Consider the following 20937-nt stretch of genomic DNA (forward strand, 5'->3'; position numbering starts at 1 on the left):
CCTCGCGTCAACAATGATACCACACACAAGAAAAAAAAAAAAAACAGTCAGGCTACTCAACAACCAACCTGGCAGCAGCGAGCAAGCCCCAAACCATCCTAAATTATTATTATTATTAAATTGTAGAAGTCTGGGAGGCTTGCTCCTCATACAGTTATCAACTTGGGGCCAATTTAGCATGTTTTAAATCTGAATTTCTTGCGTTTGCTTACCTCAAAGTGTCCGCAGATCATGCACAGACTTATCCATTATATCCACAGTTTTTTGCCAAGTCTCACACAGGTTTCTTTCAAGTCTACTGTTGGGCCAATAAATCATAAATAAAACAGCTCAGATTTGTTTGTTTAAGTCGTTTGCCACTCCACTTTATTCTCGTGGGTTCACATACCGCTGCCGTTATTTCCCCCTAATCACGAGTTTGTTGGTCTTCCAAAATGGCGCAGGGTCTGTTTACTTCCAGTTTCGGGTGACGTCAGTGAAAGGGGTCTATACCCTGCCTCTCCCCTGAAGTCAGCTGGGATTGGTTCCAGCTTCCCCCATCACCCTGATGGATAAGCGGTATAGATAATGGATGGATGGTTGTAGTGTCGCCATGTTTATTATAAATCCACATATTTATTGGCACGTAGTCACTCAACAGAATCGAGTTGATAAACTGTTCAGCCTAAAGACACAAATACACGAAAGTCCAACAGAAACAGTCCCATAACTTAAACACACGTGTGAAACTTATTTTTCTAAGGACCACTTGCATGAGCGAGATTTTGACGTTTCTTTTCCCTCCTTCCCTCCCTCAAATCCAGCTGCCAGACTGTTGTCATAGGAAATGGCACAGCATGCAGAGAGACGGAGTCTTTCTTTGCTGATCTCATCAAAAGTGGCTTTTTCAAACCTTTGGATGTGTCTTACTGGTAAGTGTGGAAATGTACTACTTGCCCTTAAACAATGACCCAGTGTCAGTTTGGTTGTTTTTGCTTAGAAAGTGGCCAAGAACTGCTGCAGGATAGCTGATCCTAATCTGGTACAAAGAAAAAGGCACTTAAGTAAATCTCAGTATCAACTTTTATTTGTTTGAAGTGAAGTCAAATTCTTCCTAGGATCTTGTGCAAGTCCAAACTGAACGTTGGAAATGCATGATCAATAAACTCCCAGTGGCAGGAAAATACCAACCATGGAACATACAGGAGGAGAGGAAATAAAGTTGGTCTGCAGTGTGTACGTCTTGTGGATTTTTAAATATCTGGACCTTGTTTGACTGTCTTTAATTAAAAACAAATATTTCTCACCACCCTTCAAACCAAAACTCGTCCAACATGCTCTCGTCCAACTCAAATATCAGCTGGATTTGGGATCGTCTCTTTCTCTATCTAGCCAGACCTGTGTTTGTTGACTTTTGGTTCGGACTGGAGGCCTGCCCAGAACCACTCTGAAGTGGCCGTCTATGGAGTGCAGCAGCGGTGGTTTATGGTATTGCTCACATCTCTCGAGTGTAGCTTGGATAGGTTCGCCTTAGTAATTCTCAGCGAAGCACAGTGCGTCAATCCTGACATCCATGGCACTCCACAAGTGGATCCATTTCAACCTCCATTCTAAAATGGAAGCAGAAGATTTGAGATCTCTACAAAACCAACACAACATCTGTTGTCAGACACCGGGTTCCCGTGCTTGAGCACTGTTTCTGGTCCTGATCGAGAAAGCCAAGTGTTCCTGAAAGCAAAGTGCTAGTTGAAATAAATCACACGGATTGAATTTCTTATTCAACAGCATATGCTCTGTTATTCAAGAATGCTGCTGTTTCAGCTTTTACGACAGTCAGGGTCAAGAACTGAAAACATATTAAGTAGATTTTCTCTGAAAAGATTAATAGAAGTGTGAATTTGTAATGCTTTCTGAAACCATACTCTTCCTTAATATAATATATATATATATATATATATATATATATATATATATATATATACAGTACTCCCTTGATTAGCTTTTGCAGCAAAATATGTTGAATAGTGTAACACAAAACTACATACCGTTTTCTTTTGCGCACGTGTGTTGGGGGGGATCAGCGCCTATATGTAAAAACGCAAAGCATACATGCATGTAGCACAATTCTGTATCGTTTGCAAGAATACACTTTTCATATGAACCCATTATAACCCCGCTTGCAGTTTTTTTTTTTTATTTTTTATTTTATTTCACTCTGTTAATCAGTGAATAGTTTTTTCAGCCAGCACACCAAGTAATATGATAGACATGCTTTCATCAGCTTTTATGAGTGGCCCATGTTGACCTTTTTATTTTGAAATTCATCTGCCTTTTCGAGTGCGTTGTGGTTCTCGAGGGCCTGAAATCGACACATTGCTATTGGAAAGTGCCTCCTCTTTTTCCAAGCTATTCTGTTGGTATATTTTTCTGTAATTAATCTAATAAATAAAAGGGCTGATTCTGTACATTTTTGAACTTCAGGGGTATTGCTTGTTGTTTTTAGATATCCTTGCCTTGACTTTGCAAAGCCTCAATTCAAATCAGACCGGGACATTTATTTTGCTTCTTCATTTTGGAGCTCTGTATCAAAAGCTCGTATGTATGTATGATACCGTACATACTGAATTTAGGGCTATGCAAAGCGAAACGCGCGTTTTGGAGCTTTGAACGACTTTGTACGTGTTAACACTGGTGTACGTGTTCGTGCATTTGTGCTTTGGAGAGTGTCTCGAATCATTGTTTTCTTGAAAACACCTTTTCTACCCTTCCCAACTTAATTAAACCTCTGGGTTCATTCGCACCATCTGCTTTTTGTCTGTGCACACCGCTGATGAAAAGCCCTCCTGGTGTCTCTTCCCCTTATCCTTCTTTCCCTTTCTGTCGCCGCATTCCTGCCAGCCTGCTCTCTTCTTCGTTTCTGCCTCACTGCTCCTGCGCAGTGACAGTCCGTGCCAGCAGCACACATGTAACCATCAGCCTGTGGGAGAATTGCCTCGTGCTCATTGTGGTTCTGCTACTCCCTTTACAGTCAAATATTGCCACGTTTTCACGCTCATGCGCCCGTTGCCATTTTGTTAACGCCATCCAGGATTTTCTTTAACATTTACCAACCGTTCTTTATCCGACGCGTGTCTATGCCTCAACCCCATCTGGAGTTCATGCTATTGCTATCATGGGAAATGAGTATTAGGTCCATGAAGCTATAGTCTAAGCACAGCCTGGCAAAGTATCACAAAAACTAACACACAGCTTCAGTAATGAAAAAAGCATGGCTTGTGGCTTATTCTCAACACAGTGTTATTGGCATAAACCAATTTGCAGAGTTCCTTTTGTTGACCACCCACTACGTTGCAACTAAAATTAAAATAAAAAAAAAGCTTCATGATAAAAATATTTCTCTGGCATGCTTGAACTGGTACAGGCTGTTCTGATTGCTGCTTGTTTTGGTTAGTTAAATCCTTGAGATTTATCTTCGCTCGCACATTCTGCTCTCTGCTTAATGAAGGTTATGTTCACCAGTGATGTCTGTCGTCTTTTCATAAGACTATGACCCTGACGGGTGATGTAATGGTACATAATGTCTCTCTTCTTTCATACAGTAGTGTAAAGGCCTCTGCATGCTCTTGTGACAAGGCTTTCGCAGATAGCGTTTCGCAGACAGTTGTAATTTATCGTTGAGCGGGGAGTAATAGGCGTGCGCGATGTTATTCACCGCCACAACGCAAGGGGGCGCGAAATCGCTAGGAGTAGTTGGTGGGTGTGGTTAGTGGAGTGTTTGTCCTCCGGTTACTTATAATGACTAGAACTGGAGTCGTATAGATGTACGTACTTCCTCACTTCCTCGATCAACCGCTCTTCGTGCTGCTCCATCTTCGCTCGTGTTTTTAAAAATGCCGGTAGTGAAAACAAGCCGAAGCGGAAGTGCGTGTACAGCGGATGTAGAGTGGACCAATCAGAGCCCTCTTGTCTGCGATGCTGTCTGCAAGGCTTCTGCGGTGGTCACAATTTTTGGGAGGTGCGCGCAGAGCGTCTGCGGGGGGGCTACGCAGAGCGTCTGCGGGGGGCGGGGGGGGGGGGGGGGGGGGCTACGCAGACGCCATCTGCGACGCCATCTGCGAGGACTGCGTTGTCAGCATAAATTGGCCTCAAGTCTAAACCAATGATGTAATGTTTCATCACCCATTTACGTTATACACATAGCTTCGTCAATCACATCATCCAATCACACTCTTAAAGCTGAGTGTATATTCACATTTTGTCCTACAATAAACTGAGAAACATCTCTGAGCAGCTGTGTCTGCGTCAGCGACTGTTTGCTCCCGTATCGATCCGTAAGGCAGAATCTCTTAGGCGGCAGAGGGTCTACATTCCTAGATCATACTTTGTCAATTCAACCTCCTTCACTACAGACAGATCAAAACCTAACACTTCATAATCTGCAGCGCTGTGCAAAAGTCTTACACGTCTAAGTGTAATTTTGCTCAGCAAAGATAATGAAATGAAATTAATTACTGTAATGAGCAGTAAACACGAATGAAACCTAATCTTAATTTGCTAAAACTATCTGGGGTACAATGTTGTGCAGTTTTCCCAGCAAATTTGGCTGGGAGGTTGTCCCAGGCAGCTTGGAAAACCTGTCCTAGTTCTTCTGGTTTTTTTTTTTTTGTTTTATTATAGTTTTGGCAGGGAAAGTCGCAGATGGCCTCCATGATGTTTTAATCAAAATGTGGTCCGTTTACTTAACAAAATTTTTTTGTGACGCTGAATATTTTGAAAAAGTCAGTATTGTGAAATCGAGTATTATTCCTTTCTTCTGAAAACCTTAATGCAGTAAGCAAAAAAGTAAGCATATGAGAGGCAAAAGGTATAGAACAGTGTAGACATTTACACTTGCACAGATGACCAATTTTTTTTTTCCTTCTTGAAGCGGAGTATAAAAGTACAATCAAGTCATATTTAACTATTTGTATATATGTAAATATAAATGAGTCCGAATACAGCGTCATTTAATAAATAAATAGGTTTTTATTTCAAAATGACGTGTTTTCAAAGGACAAATTTTATTTATTTCCGATGACTTTTTCTTAATTCCACATTTATTTACCATCTGTTATATTCAAATGAAGAGGGCGTGATTTAAATGACTATAACAGATATGGTGGGGAGAGCTGGTAAATAAATGTGGCACAATGAAATAAAAGTTGCATTGAAATAAAAAGGCAGTACATACATACGTCAACCTTTGGTCAATCAAACCTGTATAACCAACCTCCAAAATCCGTATTTCCCTTATAAAATCCGTATAAGATGCAAATTAAAATAATTTACCTAAAATTTGAATGATAATTAACAATGATGTATCCAAGTTACTTTTTATTCAATATTAATAACAAACCTTCAGAATGAATACAAAGCTCCAATGTTTGACAAAAACACAAAGTGTCACTCTAATGTTCTGAATTGTACTCCATGACAGCTTTTTTTAGCACTCCGCACCAATACCTCACTAGGCTGCATGTCACAGCAAGTATCTGTGTTGATCTTGCCGGAGTGCCCATTCAGAATCTTTTCAGTCGCTAGTGAAAGTCGCTCAGGTGGAAATACGCATTTCAAACAAAATGTTACTTCCCGGTTGGCGGGATTCTCGCAATGCGGTGTGCGCATGATCAAAAGTGGAACGAAGTCTCGCTACCACAAGATAACGTGCGATTTCATAAGACTCTTTACTGGCTGTCTGTGGTGTACAGTATGTTTGTAAATGTTATGTGCTCTTTTATCATCGTGGGAATTGATTATAGCTCTAAATAAATATTGAAGTTTTTTTTAAAGAATCCGTATAACTTTATTTGTACGCCCGTATACTACGTTTATTGAATCAAATCCGTATAAAATAGACATTCCGTATAGAGGTTTTCGACCCACGTGACCGTTGCCATGTCAACAAGTAGCCGGCGCCATTTTGACGGTCACAAATATGGCGACTACCAGTAGCGATACACTGTTGATCATGACGAAGTCTCATTGTCGAGTATTTTATCCGGCCTAGATGACGCGAGTAAGAAGCGATATCACCAGAAAATCAATTATGCTGGTGTACGTGATCCGTACACGTTACCAGGCTATCTTTTTCTGGCTTTGCAGCGCGGGTGATCTTCCTGACCTGCAGTCAGGCGTGTGGGGAAATACCAGGGAAAAAACATAAAAGAAAAAGGAGCGAGATGCAGAAAACACCTTCACTATCCAGCGACGTAGGGCATTTACAGGGCGAGCAGAGGGAGAGGTATTTGCAAAAATTGAGGTTAGCAGGCTTAGAGAACGACGTTTACCTGCTTCCACCAGGATTGTTCACTGATGTACGGAAGTACACGAAGCCCTCGTCTTTACCTGACTTCGGCCCACATGATCTGTATACCTATGTCGTTAAAAGCCAGGCTGGGTAACATGCCTACATCAGCGGGTCGTCCCTGGAGCCGGTGGTCGCCATCTTATTACAGCTAAGGTTTGTTCACATTTTCATTTACTTTCGGTCCTCAGGATAAACAAAATGTTATTAAATGTCATTGAAATAACTTCTTAGTCTGTTGAGACATGGCCCGTTATAAATTTGCTGTTACCAGGCAATGACCAAGAACTGTATTATTAGGGTCGGTGTCTGTGTTGTAGCAATTTACTAGCAGCTAGCTGTTAGCACTAGCTAATGTCAACAACATCATAGCTGGTATGTTACTGTAGCAATGTTTATGTTCAGTCATTTGGATGACTGTTAAAACCTTTCAGTCTCAAGTTTTTCCTTTACTGGATTTACTAGTTTACTGAGCTAGCGCGCTAGCTCGGGCAGGCTGGGAGCGAGCGCGCTAGCTCAGTAAACTAGTAAATCCAGTAAAGGAAAAACTTGAGACTGGAAGGTTTTAACAGTCATCCAAATGACTGAACGTAAACATTGCTACAGTAACATACTAGCTACTGTTGTTGACATTAGCTAGCTTGACCTTCAAAATGGCGGACACCGGGGCGTCACGTCACCTGTGACGTCACGTCGAAAACCTCTATAGGTTGACATGTATGTACATATTGCAGTAGCAAAGACTTTTGAATGAATAATTTTGTACCAACTATTTGTACAATTGACATTGAAACATGGACATGGTATCTATTTATATACATTTTTAAATAAACCATTTTTTAAAAAAAAAGTTATTTAAATAAAATGCTTCATAATTGACATCTGTAAGTCGATATTTAGTTAACATTTACGGAAAGAGTCTCCAGTGTCAGCCCTTTTATAAGTTTCCTGCTACAGGAGAGTCTCCTGGACTTTGCCATTCATGGTAATATAACAAAATGCATTTTTTTTTTAAACTTCAAGGGGGATTAGAAAAGAAGACGGGCTTTTCTACAACTTGTGGACATTCCGCAAAATTAAAAGTAATTATACACTGATAAAAAGAATCACGTCGTTCTTGAATTAATAGGACAATGCAACCACATTCATTTTGTATCAAGCTGCATCGCATCTCTCTGTTGTTGAGTATTTCCGTGTGACATCATGCCCTGTCATGTTTATTCCTTATTTAATTGAGCCGTGCTGAAGAATGGTCTGGTTAGCAGTGTTCAAAGGAATGCGTCTAAGGTCAAGGACAACTTTGTCCGTTTACTCACTTCTTTGGTAGACATTCAAGATTAAACAGATCCCGAAGGACCATTGAAAGTTTGACCTTTCCTGACATACTGTATCGCCCGAGTTTTCACAGGAGTGAGCATGGCCGACTAGCTGTCTTTCATTGTGTTGCTGTATTTTTTCTTTTCAGTTGAGATGTCAAGTTTGAAGGAGCCATAACTTTTTTCCTTCTGATATGTCATGGTAGTCGTTATCAAAGGTTAGCTTCTCTGTAGTGCATGTCTTGCTGTATGTGGTTAAAAAAGCAACTAGAACTGTAACCAAAATTTTGGGGGGGGGGAAGTGGAGTGCTTTTCAAATGGTAGTTTAGGATTCATCTCAGTTGATTTTATAGTCTTGCATATTTGTAATGCCTCAGTGCAGCACTGCTTACTGTGCTTCTTGCTCCTGAAGAAGGGATGACATGTATACTGTTGAACAAGAAAGCCTCGAGTGATCTCTCCAACTGATCATGTCAGTTTGGCTATCGGAGCAGTGATGGTGATACAGTGCCTTAGCCACTGACCACTCATACTGTGCTTTCAGCAGTGTTAGCAGAGGACAAAAAAAAGCAGTGACTATACTGCTTCCCTCAGGCTCATCTTCTGCCACAAGCTGGCTCGTCACTGACCATTAGCTTCAGTCTGCGTAACAAAGATGTGTCACAGTAGTTCTCCCAATGACCCTCTGCTCCTTTGTTTTTTTTGACTCCTTTCCATTTGCCATTTCTGAAAGTGTCATTCCACCATTGGATGCATTCTTTGGCATAAAATACAATATATTTTGACAACATATATAAATGGTATCACTAGATAGAGAAATCTTTTAGCTTCAAAATGATATATCAAACATAATTTTTTGACAACGACAAGTATATTAATTTTGCGACCAAAGTCACCTACCCTTTTAATTTCCACGCGTGATGTCATCGGCAGGTTCCCCTTCTTGTGTACCACGTGACGTGTGACGTGGCACATATTATCAGCAATGGCGGATAGAACGCGATAAAAATAATACCAATAAATCTAGCTAACTGAAAGATTAACTCAAAATTTTTTGCAATTTTTTTGGCCCCCATATACGAGGAGAAATGACTCTCTCACTTTTGGGGTTTCCTGGTCTAAAAATAGACCGACACGTGGTACACAAGAAGGGGAACCTGCCGATGACATCACGTTTCACTACTGCGCGGAAATGAAAAGGGTGGGTGACTTTGGTCGCAAAATTAATATACTTGTCGTTGTCAAAAAATTGTTTGATATATCATTTTGAAGCTAAAAGATTTCTCTGTCTAGTCATGTTGTCATAAAATATATTGTATTTTATGCCAAAGAATACATCCAGTGGTGGAATGGCACTTTAAAAGTAGACGGCCCTTCGATTTCATAAAACTGGTGAAATTTAGTTCCCTCTGAAATTTGGTCATTGTGATGTATGTTTATTTCTGTAATATCTTTAAAAAAAAAAACCAGGCTATTCTGTGGCTGGGAAGTAATTTAATTTGAGGGTGTTCCTTAGCAAATAATGTGCATGAAATCACTCGCTTCGCACAGGCAAGCGGACAGAGGAAGTCCGGTGTGCGTATGCGTAGGTTTACCTTTCAGCGTTGGCGTCATCGTTGTCTTTTGGGTTTTACGGCAGCTGGCATCCACAGTGTTGTATTATTGCCATTTACAGGTTTACTTTGACCGTGCACTGACCGTTCCATCGTTCTGTCGCTAAACGAACATCCGATCACACTGAGGTGCTCGCTGACCACCGATATTTATTAGCTTGGTCCTGCGTTTCCTTTCCTTCGCATCATAACGTCTTTTTTTTTTTTTTTTTCACGGTCTGGTTTCCATCAAATCCTGCGCTCTGATTGGCTGGCGAGCGGGTCTGTATCCTACAATACAGACCCCAGTTACGGACCTCTGGCAACTCGCTCGTTCACAACAACAACAAACAGTAGCAATTTTTGTCAACATTTATCTTTTTTATAAAATTCTTATAAATTTTTGCCAGCATTTCTCAGTAAAATAGCATTAATTTTACATCATGGATAGCGATAACGACAGTCTTCACAGCGAAAGTGAGTTTTACTACCCTGAGGAAGAAGAAATAAAAGAAAACATTTCGGGAGAAAGCTAAAAACCTCTAACTGTTGCTAATGCCGAGCAAAAATATGGCTGAATCCTGAATGACTCAATTTTGTATAAATGGGGGATTACATAGGCGGCAAAAGTAGTTTTGTTTTTTTTTTCCTGTCATGGGAAGTGCACTTGTATACCGAGGAGGAAGCCATTTGCATTACAGCCGTGAATGAGGATTCAAAATAGCATTAATTTTACAGCATGGATAGCAATAACGACAGTGTTCATAGCGAAAGCGAGTTTTACTACCCTGAGGAAGAAGAAATAAAAGAAAACATTTCAGGAGAAAGCTAAAAACCTGTAACTTGCTAACGCCGAGCAAAAACATGGCTGAATCCTGAATAACTAAATTTTATATAAATAGGAGACTACATAGGCGGCAAAATGTAGTTTTTTTTTTTTCCTGCCATGGAAATGCACTTGTTTACCGAGGAGGAAGCCATTTGCATTACAGCCGTGAATGAGGATTCAAAATGGCAGCTCGGCTCGGTTTTCCCTTTCGGGCACTCTCGTTTTCTGTGAGAATTTGGTAAAGAAAAAAATATATTATTTACCAGCTTAAGGTCGGCCCGTATGGTGAAATACCGTGACCTCGGCCTTGAATACTGACAGTACTTTCAAGACCTCGGTCACGGTATTTCACGATACGGACCTCCCAGCTGGTAAATAACATATATTTCTTCTCACTTTGTTACTATAGTCGGTCTTTCACGTTTCATTCGCATCCTCCATTTTCCTCTCCTGTTTCAAATTTGTATCCCACAATGTCTTGTGCAAACGGGGAAAGCCCACCACATGATGCAAGACGTAGTATCTTGAATTGGGTCGGGGTGAAGTAAGAAATAATAGCAGAGAATTTAGGGCCACCTGGCCCTAAATTCATTAATTGTTCTATTTCCAAAAAAAAAACCCGAATAAAATTGGAAGTCTGTGATTTGAATTCAGTAGCTTTCGGTCCACTAAACAAAAATAATTGGGTGTCAGGGAGAATTCTTTTTATGACGTAAACCTGAAAAATCTGGAAGTCTGTCTACCTTTAACAGTCCCAATCATTTCCCCATATCTCCCTTTTGCTTTACTTTTTAAAAGATTGCCTCTGTTAAACCTTTAAACAAGACTAACTGACATTTTGCAAAGCAGAGGTTCAGTGCTAGTGTACATCTTGCCAAATGCTCACAGTTGAGGTGAATTCTGAAGAATCTGGCTAAGTGAGTGAGTAAGTGTATGGTTAGACATTTATAAACAAAAACCATTATAAACCATTGCTGCCTCACAGATCCAGGGTCCCTGGTTTGTTTCTGAGCTCAGGTTATTGTCTGGAGTTTTGCATGTTCTCCCTGTTTTTCCTCTGGGGCTACGTTTACATTAGACCGTATCTGTCTCGTTTTCTTCGCGGATGCACTGTCCGTTTACATTAAACTGCCTGGAAACGCCGGGAAACGGGAATCCGCCAGCGTCCATGTATTCAATCCAGATCGTGTCTGGTCTGGTGCTGTGTAAACATTCAGAATACGCGGATACGCTGTGCTGAGCTCTAGCTGGCGTCTCATTGGACAACGTCACTGTGACATCCACCTTCCTGATTCGCTGGCGTTGGTCATGTGACGCGACTGCTGAAAAACGGCGCGGACTTCCATCTTGTATCACCTTTCATTAAAGAGTATAAAAGTATGAAAATACTGCAAATACTGATGCAAATACTGCCCATTGTGTAGTTATGATTGTCTTTAGGCTTGCCATCCTTCCACTTGCAAGTGGTAAGTGATATGCGCTGGGATCACACACACAGCGGCTCAGTCCCGAATCATGGCTTGTGCACTTCACTCGCGCGCTCTGTGAGCTGCGCAGGGCCGGAGTGCGCACCCTCCAGAGGGCACTCGCTGTTCAGGGCGGAGTGATTTGGAGCGCAGGATGCCTGCGGAGCCGAGCGTATCCGTGTATTGGCGTTGCTATGTGCACGCAAATCGTGTATTGGTGTTGCTGTGTGCACGCTAATCGTTTTAAAAACGTTAATCTGATGATCCGCTGATACGGTCTAATGTAAACATGGGCTGGGTTCTCTGGTCTCCTCCCACTGTCCAAATACATGTAAGTAGGTTGAATGGTGATGCTAAATTGCCAGTAGTTGTGGATGAGTGTGTGACTGTGCGTGAGCATCATGGTCTCTTATGGACTGGGTGAATTCTCCCACTTTATGCTTTCACGTTCAGTAACTGTCCTCGGATCCACTGCAACCCTAGCTAGAGTAAATTGCTTACTGAAGATGAATGAATAATCAGTAAGCTGCCACCAAATACGTTGGTATTATTTCATACCATTCAGTGTTTAAGGGACCGAAACTTTATTTGTTCCTACTTGCAGTACCAGTCAATTGTTGGACACATCTACTCATTCATAGGTTTTTCTGTATTTTGAGACTTTTCTACATTGTAGAACAATACCGAAGACATCAAAACTATGTATACGTAACTCTGTGTCTGTCTGTTTATCTAAGTAATGTGTGTCTATAAAACTATATAACATGAACTGTGTTAAACGGTTCATATTTTAGATTCTTCAGAGTAGCCAGCGTTTCCCTTGATGACGCTTTGCACACTATTGGCATTATTTTAACCAGCTTCATGAGGTCGTCACCTGGAATGCTTTTCAGTTAACAGGCGTGCCTCGTCAAAAGTTAATTAGTGCAATTTCTTGCTGCCTTAATGCGTTTGAGATCAAATAGTAAATAATAAACATACAGTAAATAGCTCTATTCTCCCGATTTACACTGTTGAGTAGGGATATTTAGCTGCATCTTTGCAATAAAATCATAGTGACATCTCCCTGTGTGTTTTTCCCATTATCAGTGTTTCCCCCTACCATTCTAATGGAGGGAGCCCACCGCAATATACACGTGCACACACATTTTAACGTCTGGGGGGGAAAAAGGAAAAAAAAAACCCAGAAAACAGGAGTGCAGTTCTATTGTAAAAATTGCTCTAACTATTGTTCTAAAATAAATGTGAAGACCTTAAAGGACATGGGACATGGATTTTTTTCTGGGTATAATTATGTATAAAGGACATAAGAAATGCCATCTAAATCACTGCAGGGTGTCAAAAATGTGAAAATCATCACATTATTCAAGTTTTTCTATACATCAGCGTAAAACAATGATTCGTTAATTAGCTAAGCGGTCACATGACCCGTGACGTTACAAAAACTTTTCAAGGAGCCAGCGCTTGGGTATCTAATGTAAACAGGTTACCGAAATGGACACCATCGACAGTGACATTCCCGATGTTTCACAGAGATGTGAAGTTAGACCCTATCAATTTGAACCGATAGCTGGAAATTCACATGAACATGGATCTTGTCTTTACTCTGACGGGTCAGATGATTCTGAGAGTGAGAGTTCATTCAGCCCTCATGAAACTGAAAGCGGTCGGCTCGATAACACATCCTGGTAAGTTAAAAATAATTCTGCTCAAAGGCTAATGATCTGTTGAAAGAAGTATTATTTTTGTATCATACATTGAAAGTTCATCATAGATCTAGCTAAAGTCCGTTGCAAGCTAGTTTTTTTTTGCTGATATTTTTCGAGATTGATTGAGATACAATGCTTCCAGAGTCCGACATGAAAACATTCAAAATGGCGAAACGAGTCAGAATTATGATAATCAATAATTGATACACCCAAAATTATAATACTAATCCTTACCGCATGAGGCCCATGGTAAAACCACACTTCCAGGAGGGGCTGCCGTCTGCCTCACAAGCCGGCCGAGAGCGCTCCTCGTCGGGCACGGCCAGGCGGGCGAATGCCCTGGTCCGTCCGCCCTGTCTAAAAAATAATGGTACAACTCCGAGTGAAGGTATCAATGCGCTGTCGAAGCGTGCAGAAGGTGTTAGTACGCCTGTCATTATAGTGCGGACTTTCCATAGCATAGAAAATCGCCACATTTCAATTTGTGTAACTGATCTTTGTTTCATATCACTGGTCATATAAACCTATGTAAACAGGAAAAACGTGGAAGAGTTTGGTCGCATCTAACTACAGCCCCAAAAAATACCATTGGCCATACTGAGCCTAGCTACATCGCTAACAGGAGTGACAGCGCGTCTGACTGACTGGGAGGTCGCAATACACCATGATGTTCAATGTACATTAAACACTCTAAAAACGAAACAATTTTCTTGTCATCCAAGACACAAAACCTATTTTGTCGCATTCGTCATCACGATTCACACTTCTCCATGTTCATCTACCCGCTTGTGCTGTACCCGAAAGTTTTTGTGACGTATGATCACGTGACGGCGGCTCTTCCGGTTGTAGAATATGCATATCGGAGCTCGAGCAGAAATGCCATATAATCATCACGAATATAACGATTTTGCTGAATTTAATAGATGATTTTGTATTTGTTGATGCAATTATTTCATATTTTTAATGGAAAGAAACTGATATAGCTTGCATTTATGTTTCATGTCCCATGTCCTTTAAATATGCCTCCTTTAACTGTTTGTTCAGGTCCAAATGCTCTGTAATAGGAGCCGTGGGGAGGGGGTCCTGCAGCTGACCATCCTCATCCAGCCCTCCCACCAAAAAAAATAAGAATTAAAAAAAAAAAAGAGTAACCTTTAGGGAAACACTGCATTATGGTATTCAGAACTACTTCCTGATGTCCTTGCTATTGCTGGTGAATTTGCTGCTATTTTTTTTTTTTTGTGTGCGCGCGCGCGCGCGCGCGCTCGTCATTTCATTTTATTTTGTTTTAGTGAAATCTGTCTTCAGGTAATTAATGCTCTTGGATTCTGGCCTGTTCTTGGTAGAATGAGATCACTCATGGCTGCAAGGTCTTGGATGATGAATATTTGGCATCAGTGAAATTCGTCTGTAGAACAGTGGCAGGTTCTGGGTAGGGGAATTGGTCAGTAAGGGATGGAAGATAATTATAGTCACATGCCTGCAGATATAGGCTCAGTTGAAGGTTGCATGTCTGAATTAGAAAGGACGGCTAATTCAGTGGTTCCTCAAGAAATGGTCATGCTCTCTACTGCTTAAAACCTGTCATGGTTTCTACTTTAATGAATGGAATAATCATTAGTGTACATGATGAAAGGTAGGTCAATTCCATAAGTCATTTCAAGAGCTCAGATCAGCTTGGCACATGACCCATAATTATCCATGTTGTCACTGTTTCCACTGCCAAGTGAGCCATGTTTAAGCACCGGTGTTGGATTTGGTTCCCCTTCTTCCCTAGGTACCATGTGAGTTTAGCAAGGATGTATGGATTGGGCTAAAAATAGTTCAGACCGTTGATTGGTTGCAAAAGCATCGTCCTGATTAACGTCTCTAACTGCATTTGCTCCTCTACTGGCACGAAAAGCTTCAGTTGTAGGCTAGTGTAGGTTCTGCCAAAGTTTATCACTGTTTTTTATACAGGTTTTTTTTTTTTCTGGCGGATTTAAGAGGCCATCGATTTAAATAATGTAAGCAGTAATGTTTAAACAGTAATGTTTGAGTTTATTTGCCCACAGCAATGTTTTCATATTGCTGTGTAGCTTGATCTTATATTTCCTCACCATGTTCCAAATAAAACATAGTGGAGCTGAACACCCTACCTAGTGCCCTCAGTGTGTGAATGTTTGTGTGCGTGTGTAATTAGGTACCACTAATTTTACACTATCAAAAATAAGAGATTTCTTTGTACGTCCTGCTTTCTGTTCTCTGTTTATCTGTACTGTATCATTTATCATGAATTTTATTTCAAATATTAGTTTTTCATTATTTTTTTATATGTGATGTACATTATATTTTTGATATACAAGTTGATAAAAGGATTTTGTATAATTTATTTTATCAACTCGTGTATATAAAATTGTGTGTGTGGAGAGAGAGAGAGAGAGAGAGAGAGATGAGATTTATGTCACGCTTTGGTTCTCAATGTCCTGGATGTAGTTTGTATGAAAAATATGAGGTGTGTGTGTGTGTGTGTGTGTGTGTAAAATTTAAAAAACAACCAAACAAAAAAACTTCACACACATTTTCTCTCTCTCTCTCTAGGTTTTCTAAAATTATCACAGGGTGTCAGATAGTATACATACAACACGCCTCATATTTGGTTAAATGTTCCTAAGCAAGTTACAATTTGACCAGACGCTTTTGGTCTCCATCAACAAGCTTCTGGCAGAATTGGTAGAGTTCAGTTAAATTTGTGTGTTTCCTGACACAGACTCGGCTTTTAAGCATAGTCCACATATTTTTTGATAGGGCTGAGGTTAGGACTTGTTTTCAGCTTAATGTTAGCCTGCTTTATCCGTTCCACAACCAGCTTTGATGTGTTTGGGGTCATTGGAACTCACAATTACCTCCAAGTTTCTGATGGTTTGAGGTTATGCTCAGGAATTCTGAGGTAGTCCTTCTTCATGATTCCATCCACTTTGTGCAATGTACCAGTTCCGCTGGCAGCAAAACAGCCCCAGAGCATGATGCTACCACCACCATGCTTAACAGTTACTACAGTGTCCTTCTGATCATTGTGGCCAAACAACTCAATTTTTGTCTCATTGACCACAAAACCTTTCTCCAGAAGACTTTCTTTTTTTCATTTGGTCAGCTTCAAAGTGTCAATTTTAAAGCACTGGATTCTTTCTTGGACAGCAGCCTCTTGGTACATGGCGATATAAAACTTGCTTGAGTGTAGCCAGTGTTCCAGCAGCTTCTGGTTCATTGCAGGCCTGTGCCTTGGTCATTCCTGGGTTGTTCCTGGCCATCCAAACCAATTCCCTCTCAGCTGAGGGTGACCGTTTGGATCTTCTTCCAGCAAAGTGGATCCACCTCCCAATAACTTTTACTTACGTACAGTTGTTTGAACTGATGATCTTGGAATCTGCAGTTGTTTAGAAATTGCTCCAAGAGATGATGATGATGATAATAATAATACTTTCAATTTATATAGTGCCTTTCTCAAAACTCAAGGTCACTTTACAATTATGGGAAGAAAAAAAAATTCCACCAAATAAAGGTCGGGATGTCATTCCAATGGTCCCACCAAAAGGTGCACGAAAACAAGTCCCACACCGCCAGCACAGCCGCGGTGACGGCACCGGGCAACATCACTCGGAACACCACGCCATGGATCCATAAAGCGAGCACAGACGCACCGCCACGCAGAGCGCTGGTATGTCCCAAACCTCCTGCACAGCCACCGTGATGCCACCGAGCAACATCACTCGGAACATCATGCCAAGCACTAAAGCACTGCTGCACAAAGCGCTGGACAACCACGATGTTAAAATGAGCAACGAGCTCACTGCAGTCCATAGCTAGGAGCACAGGCATCACCCATGGCGAACCAAGGCCTGGAGGGAACCGACGCCCAAAACTGGGTCCGGAGCTACACCACAACCGGCGGACAAAAACGCTCAAACAAAAACCTCAAACTACACAAAAACAAAAAAGAAAAAGTAAAAAAATAAATAAAAAGCTCTGGTGAGAAGCGGCAGCCAGAATGCGCACAGCGTACTCTCAACCGGAAACGGATATGAAGTAAAAAAAAAAAAAAAAGATATTCCTGAGTTGTGTAAATCTATGGTCCTAATTTTCAGATCTGCACTGAGTTCCTTTTCCATTATACTGTGTGTCGGTCAATCCAGTGAGTACTGCCAAGCAAACTGTATTCATATTGGCACAGGGAAACTACCAGCTGTAGTCAGTCATGATCATTAACAGGAAGGTAGGTGGCCTTGGCAAGTCAAAAGATGTTTTGGAACTTTCAGCACCACTGAATTAATAATCTAATTGGGTGTACGTATAACTTTTGACCCTGAGTTGATTTCAGAAAACTCAAAATAAATTAAAACTTGTGCATCAAATTCTTTTTTTTTTTTTAATTAAAGATCTACAGTACGTTGTGCAGTTCTACCCCAGAAAAAGAACAGTTCACGGAAATCTCTGAAAGCTCAATATTGCCAAGACATTCACACAAGTATATAAACTTCTGACTGCAACTATACATGTTATTAATAAAATTATTATATAACATTATTAACTAACAGACTACTTCTGTAATTCAGTTTTAATGAATTTACAGTGGAATTTCAGTTCAGTTCCCCTTCATTATATTCCCTTTCTGCAACTATGCACCGCTGCATTCTGGTCTTTTCTTTGAATTTTATTTTCTTTGAGATTTTTTTAAAATTTACTGTTTATGATGCATCAGTGCAAGAGAGAAACTATCCTACCTACCTATCTACCATCTGACTGCCTGACCGCCCAACTGTAGATCATCTGGACTTTCCCCCCAGTATGTAATGTCCTGTGCTTTTCCACAGATACACTCCTGTTCTTTTGTGTAGCGTCGACACTCAATCAATACTAAAGTGTCAGCCCGAGTCCATATTTTACGGATTGGTTCTCGTCAATCAGGCATGTGATGGAACTCGCAGTCACTTCAAATTTTTTATCACCTTAAACCCAGATGCCAAATACTCATCATTTGCCATCTAGTGGGTTCTTGTGATGCTACAATGTCTGGAAGTAGTCCTGACCAGTAAGGCATTTACTGTGCTGCACATTTCATGCCTAGTTTCCTTAGGCTTGGTGGTTTGAAGTTAAAGTTTATTGCCTTTGGAGAAGAAAAAGATGGACATGGAAACCTCAGTGCCTCAACTGCGTAAGTCAACTGAAGTGCTCATTAACATGGTTTGTAGGGTTAGTACATGGCTAGCTTGGAACTGCTATTTTTGGTGGGTTATCATGGCATGCATTTGTGTGCAATGTGATGACCAGGAAACTTGTTTTTTTTTTTATTAGATTGGATGTGAATGTGAAAGTTCTTTTTAAAAATGTTAAAATGAAAGGTTATCTCGCCAATCGTGCCATATAAAACATGTAAGGCTACAGCGAAGGTAAGTTTTCCCCCACAATTATGTTGCAGTGAAGCACAAAACCAATGCGCCGTTCTTGATTTTATTTTTTGACATGCTAAAACCTCGTCACCCTCAGCAAAGGTTTTCACACTTTTGTTGAGGTGAAAAATTCCAGAGATGGTGGTGGTGGTTTGGAGTTAAAGCTTATACACTCATAGTTGGATAATAATGGTCCTTACACTGAACTAAATGGTTGCATCCCAAGAACACATGATAAATCTGATAATCCTGTTCTCATCTCTAAAAGATCCAGTGAATGATCTCAGTCTGGGTTTTTGTTTTCGTGTGTTTGCAACATGGGAAAGGTATCAAAGTGTGCATCTACTGTATATCTGTATCAGGAAGCGGACAAGGGCTGCGGGCGTGCGAGCTGTGAGAGGGCTACTGTTCCTTTGATTGAGGAGCTTGATGCTGACTTTGCCCTGTGACAATGACGATGACTTAATAAACCAGTAGTGTGTATGTGGATTCCCCCCCCCCCCCCCCAATATGGACCGTCAGACCTGCAGGGTCATCGAGTCATCAGCAGTGCTTCGAGGCAGGTTGTGTGTTTGAGTGGATCTGTTTACATTCACTTGTGGCAAAGTGGATATGGACATCCTTCTGCTGGCTGCCATGGCAATGCCCTTGCATTAATATGACTGACTGTGCCCATGTATCCATGCCAGGGTCAGCGTGGACTGTTATCCAGATGCCCCAGCAATCATGCTAATTCATTCAGACATGATTGGGGGAGGGAGGCAGTCTGTTCCGCCTTCTATTTTTCTGCTCTATTTTCCCTTAGGTCTGTTAGATTCCTCTATATATGAGAGAGAGAGAGAGAGCGAGAGACCATCTCAGTTTCAGCTGACCCCAAGCAGCTAACAATACTGTCTATCACTTAATTTGAGGGGGGGGGGGATCAGAAGCTTCCACATATTTACTGTGTTTTGTTTGTGGTGTTATGGTTTCTTGTTACTTATATGACATGGTTGTCACCCAGATACGTGTATGGGGGGGGGGGTTGAAAATTCAAATAGGTGTTATTAATTCTGGTAAGTGTATTTATACGGCTGTACTGCATCTACAAAGCCTGTAATGATGAAAGAAGTAGTGGGGGTTTTTTCCCCCCCTCTTCTCTCTCTTCATAGTCTGCATGTGTGTGGTGGTGTCTTATTAATGACCAGCTCCACCGTGACCCTAGTGAAGGTCATATGCCAGGCCTTGTTAGCAGCTTTCACAGCGACATGTCAGCTGTAGAGAGAGGGCAGCTGGTGGGTTAAGATGTTCTGATACAGGGGAGGGGAGAGCGGGGGACTCAGGAGGAGAATAAAAAACAGACCACAGGTTCTTCTAATAGAATATCCAAAGCCTCTGTGAGCAGTCATTTCTGTAATTGGTTGAGTTGACATAGTGAGCCATGCTAAACAAAAAGGAGTGAGTGGAGAGGTTAGCGTGGTGTTTATATTTTTATTTATTTTTTGGCACATTTCAAACTTTCTTTTTATGATTTTGATGAAAGCTGTGAAAGGGTTGGTATCTCGCATTGACCTTGACCTTGGCTATGTACCCGTAAAGGTAGTCTGGTTTTGAGGAGTAGTAAACTTGCTTTTGGTGGCTGACCTTGACCTTGACTGTGTGTGCATGTTTTCAGGAAGTAATAAATGCTTTCTTTGGAATCTGCCCTTGACCTTGAGTATCCTTAACGGTACAACCCCGTTTTTGGAGTGAGAAACTGTTTTTGTGTGAAAGCTTAAACTCGATAAAGGCTGAAAAATTATTTTTTTAAAAGCAGATTTAAAAGTGTTTTCTATGCGTTACATTATTAATATTGTATTATGTTTTTTTTTTTTTTTAAAGAACAAGTATTTATTCCATGCTGCTGTTTCTTCAGACCATAGTTTACGGTGATGTTTCACCAAATCATTGTGCCATAAACAAAGCTGCAAGAAAATGGTGTTACCGAGCACGAGTTCCTACCAGACACATGGGCTGGTCATGTTGCTGAATCACGTTCCTTTAGTTTTTATGTCCTCTAGATGGCAGTATTAACTCAAGGGTTTTTTTTCCTTCTTTTTTTTCTCTCCCCCCTCAAATGGCAGCATGACATGGTCATTAATCATTAACAAGTTTTCTTGTAGCGTTTACATACTGCAGACTGGTGACCATGTCCAGACACGTGAAGTAAAAGACATTGCAACAGTTGGCGTAGAGATCACCTATCACATTTTTACCCTGTCATTTTGTGCCGGACAATAATTTTACAGCTACAGTACA

At 40.9% G+C, this 20937-nt stretch overlaps 1 protein-coding gene across 2 annotated transcripts in view; it reads left to right on the forward strand.

Moving 5' to 3' along the window:
• The window catches only part of srbd1 (S1 RNA binding domain 1), a 129542-nt gene that overhangs the window by 51876 nt on the left and 56729 nt on the right, over nucleotides 1-20937 (forward strand). For both annotated transcript variants that reach the window (XM_060925610.1, XM_060925611.1), the window contains one exon: nucleotides 804-911. In XM_060925610.1, coding sequence (XP_060781593.1) covers nucleotides 804-911 — 108 coding nt within the window. The remainder of the gene's footprint in view (nucleotides 1-803; nucleotides 912-20937) is intronic.

The sequence above is a fragment of the Neoarius graeffei genome, chromosome 7, assembly GCF_027579695.1.
Source record: "Neoarius graeffei isolate fNeoGra1 chromosome 7, fNeoGra1.pri, whole genome shotgun sequence".
Classification (NCBI taxonomy): domain Eukaryota; kingdom Metazoa; phylum Chordata; class Actinopteri; order Siluriformes; family Ariidae; genus Neoarius; species Neoarius graeffei.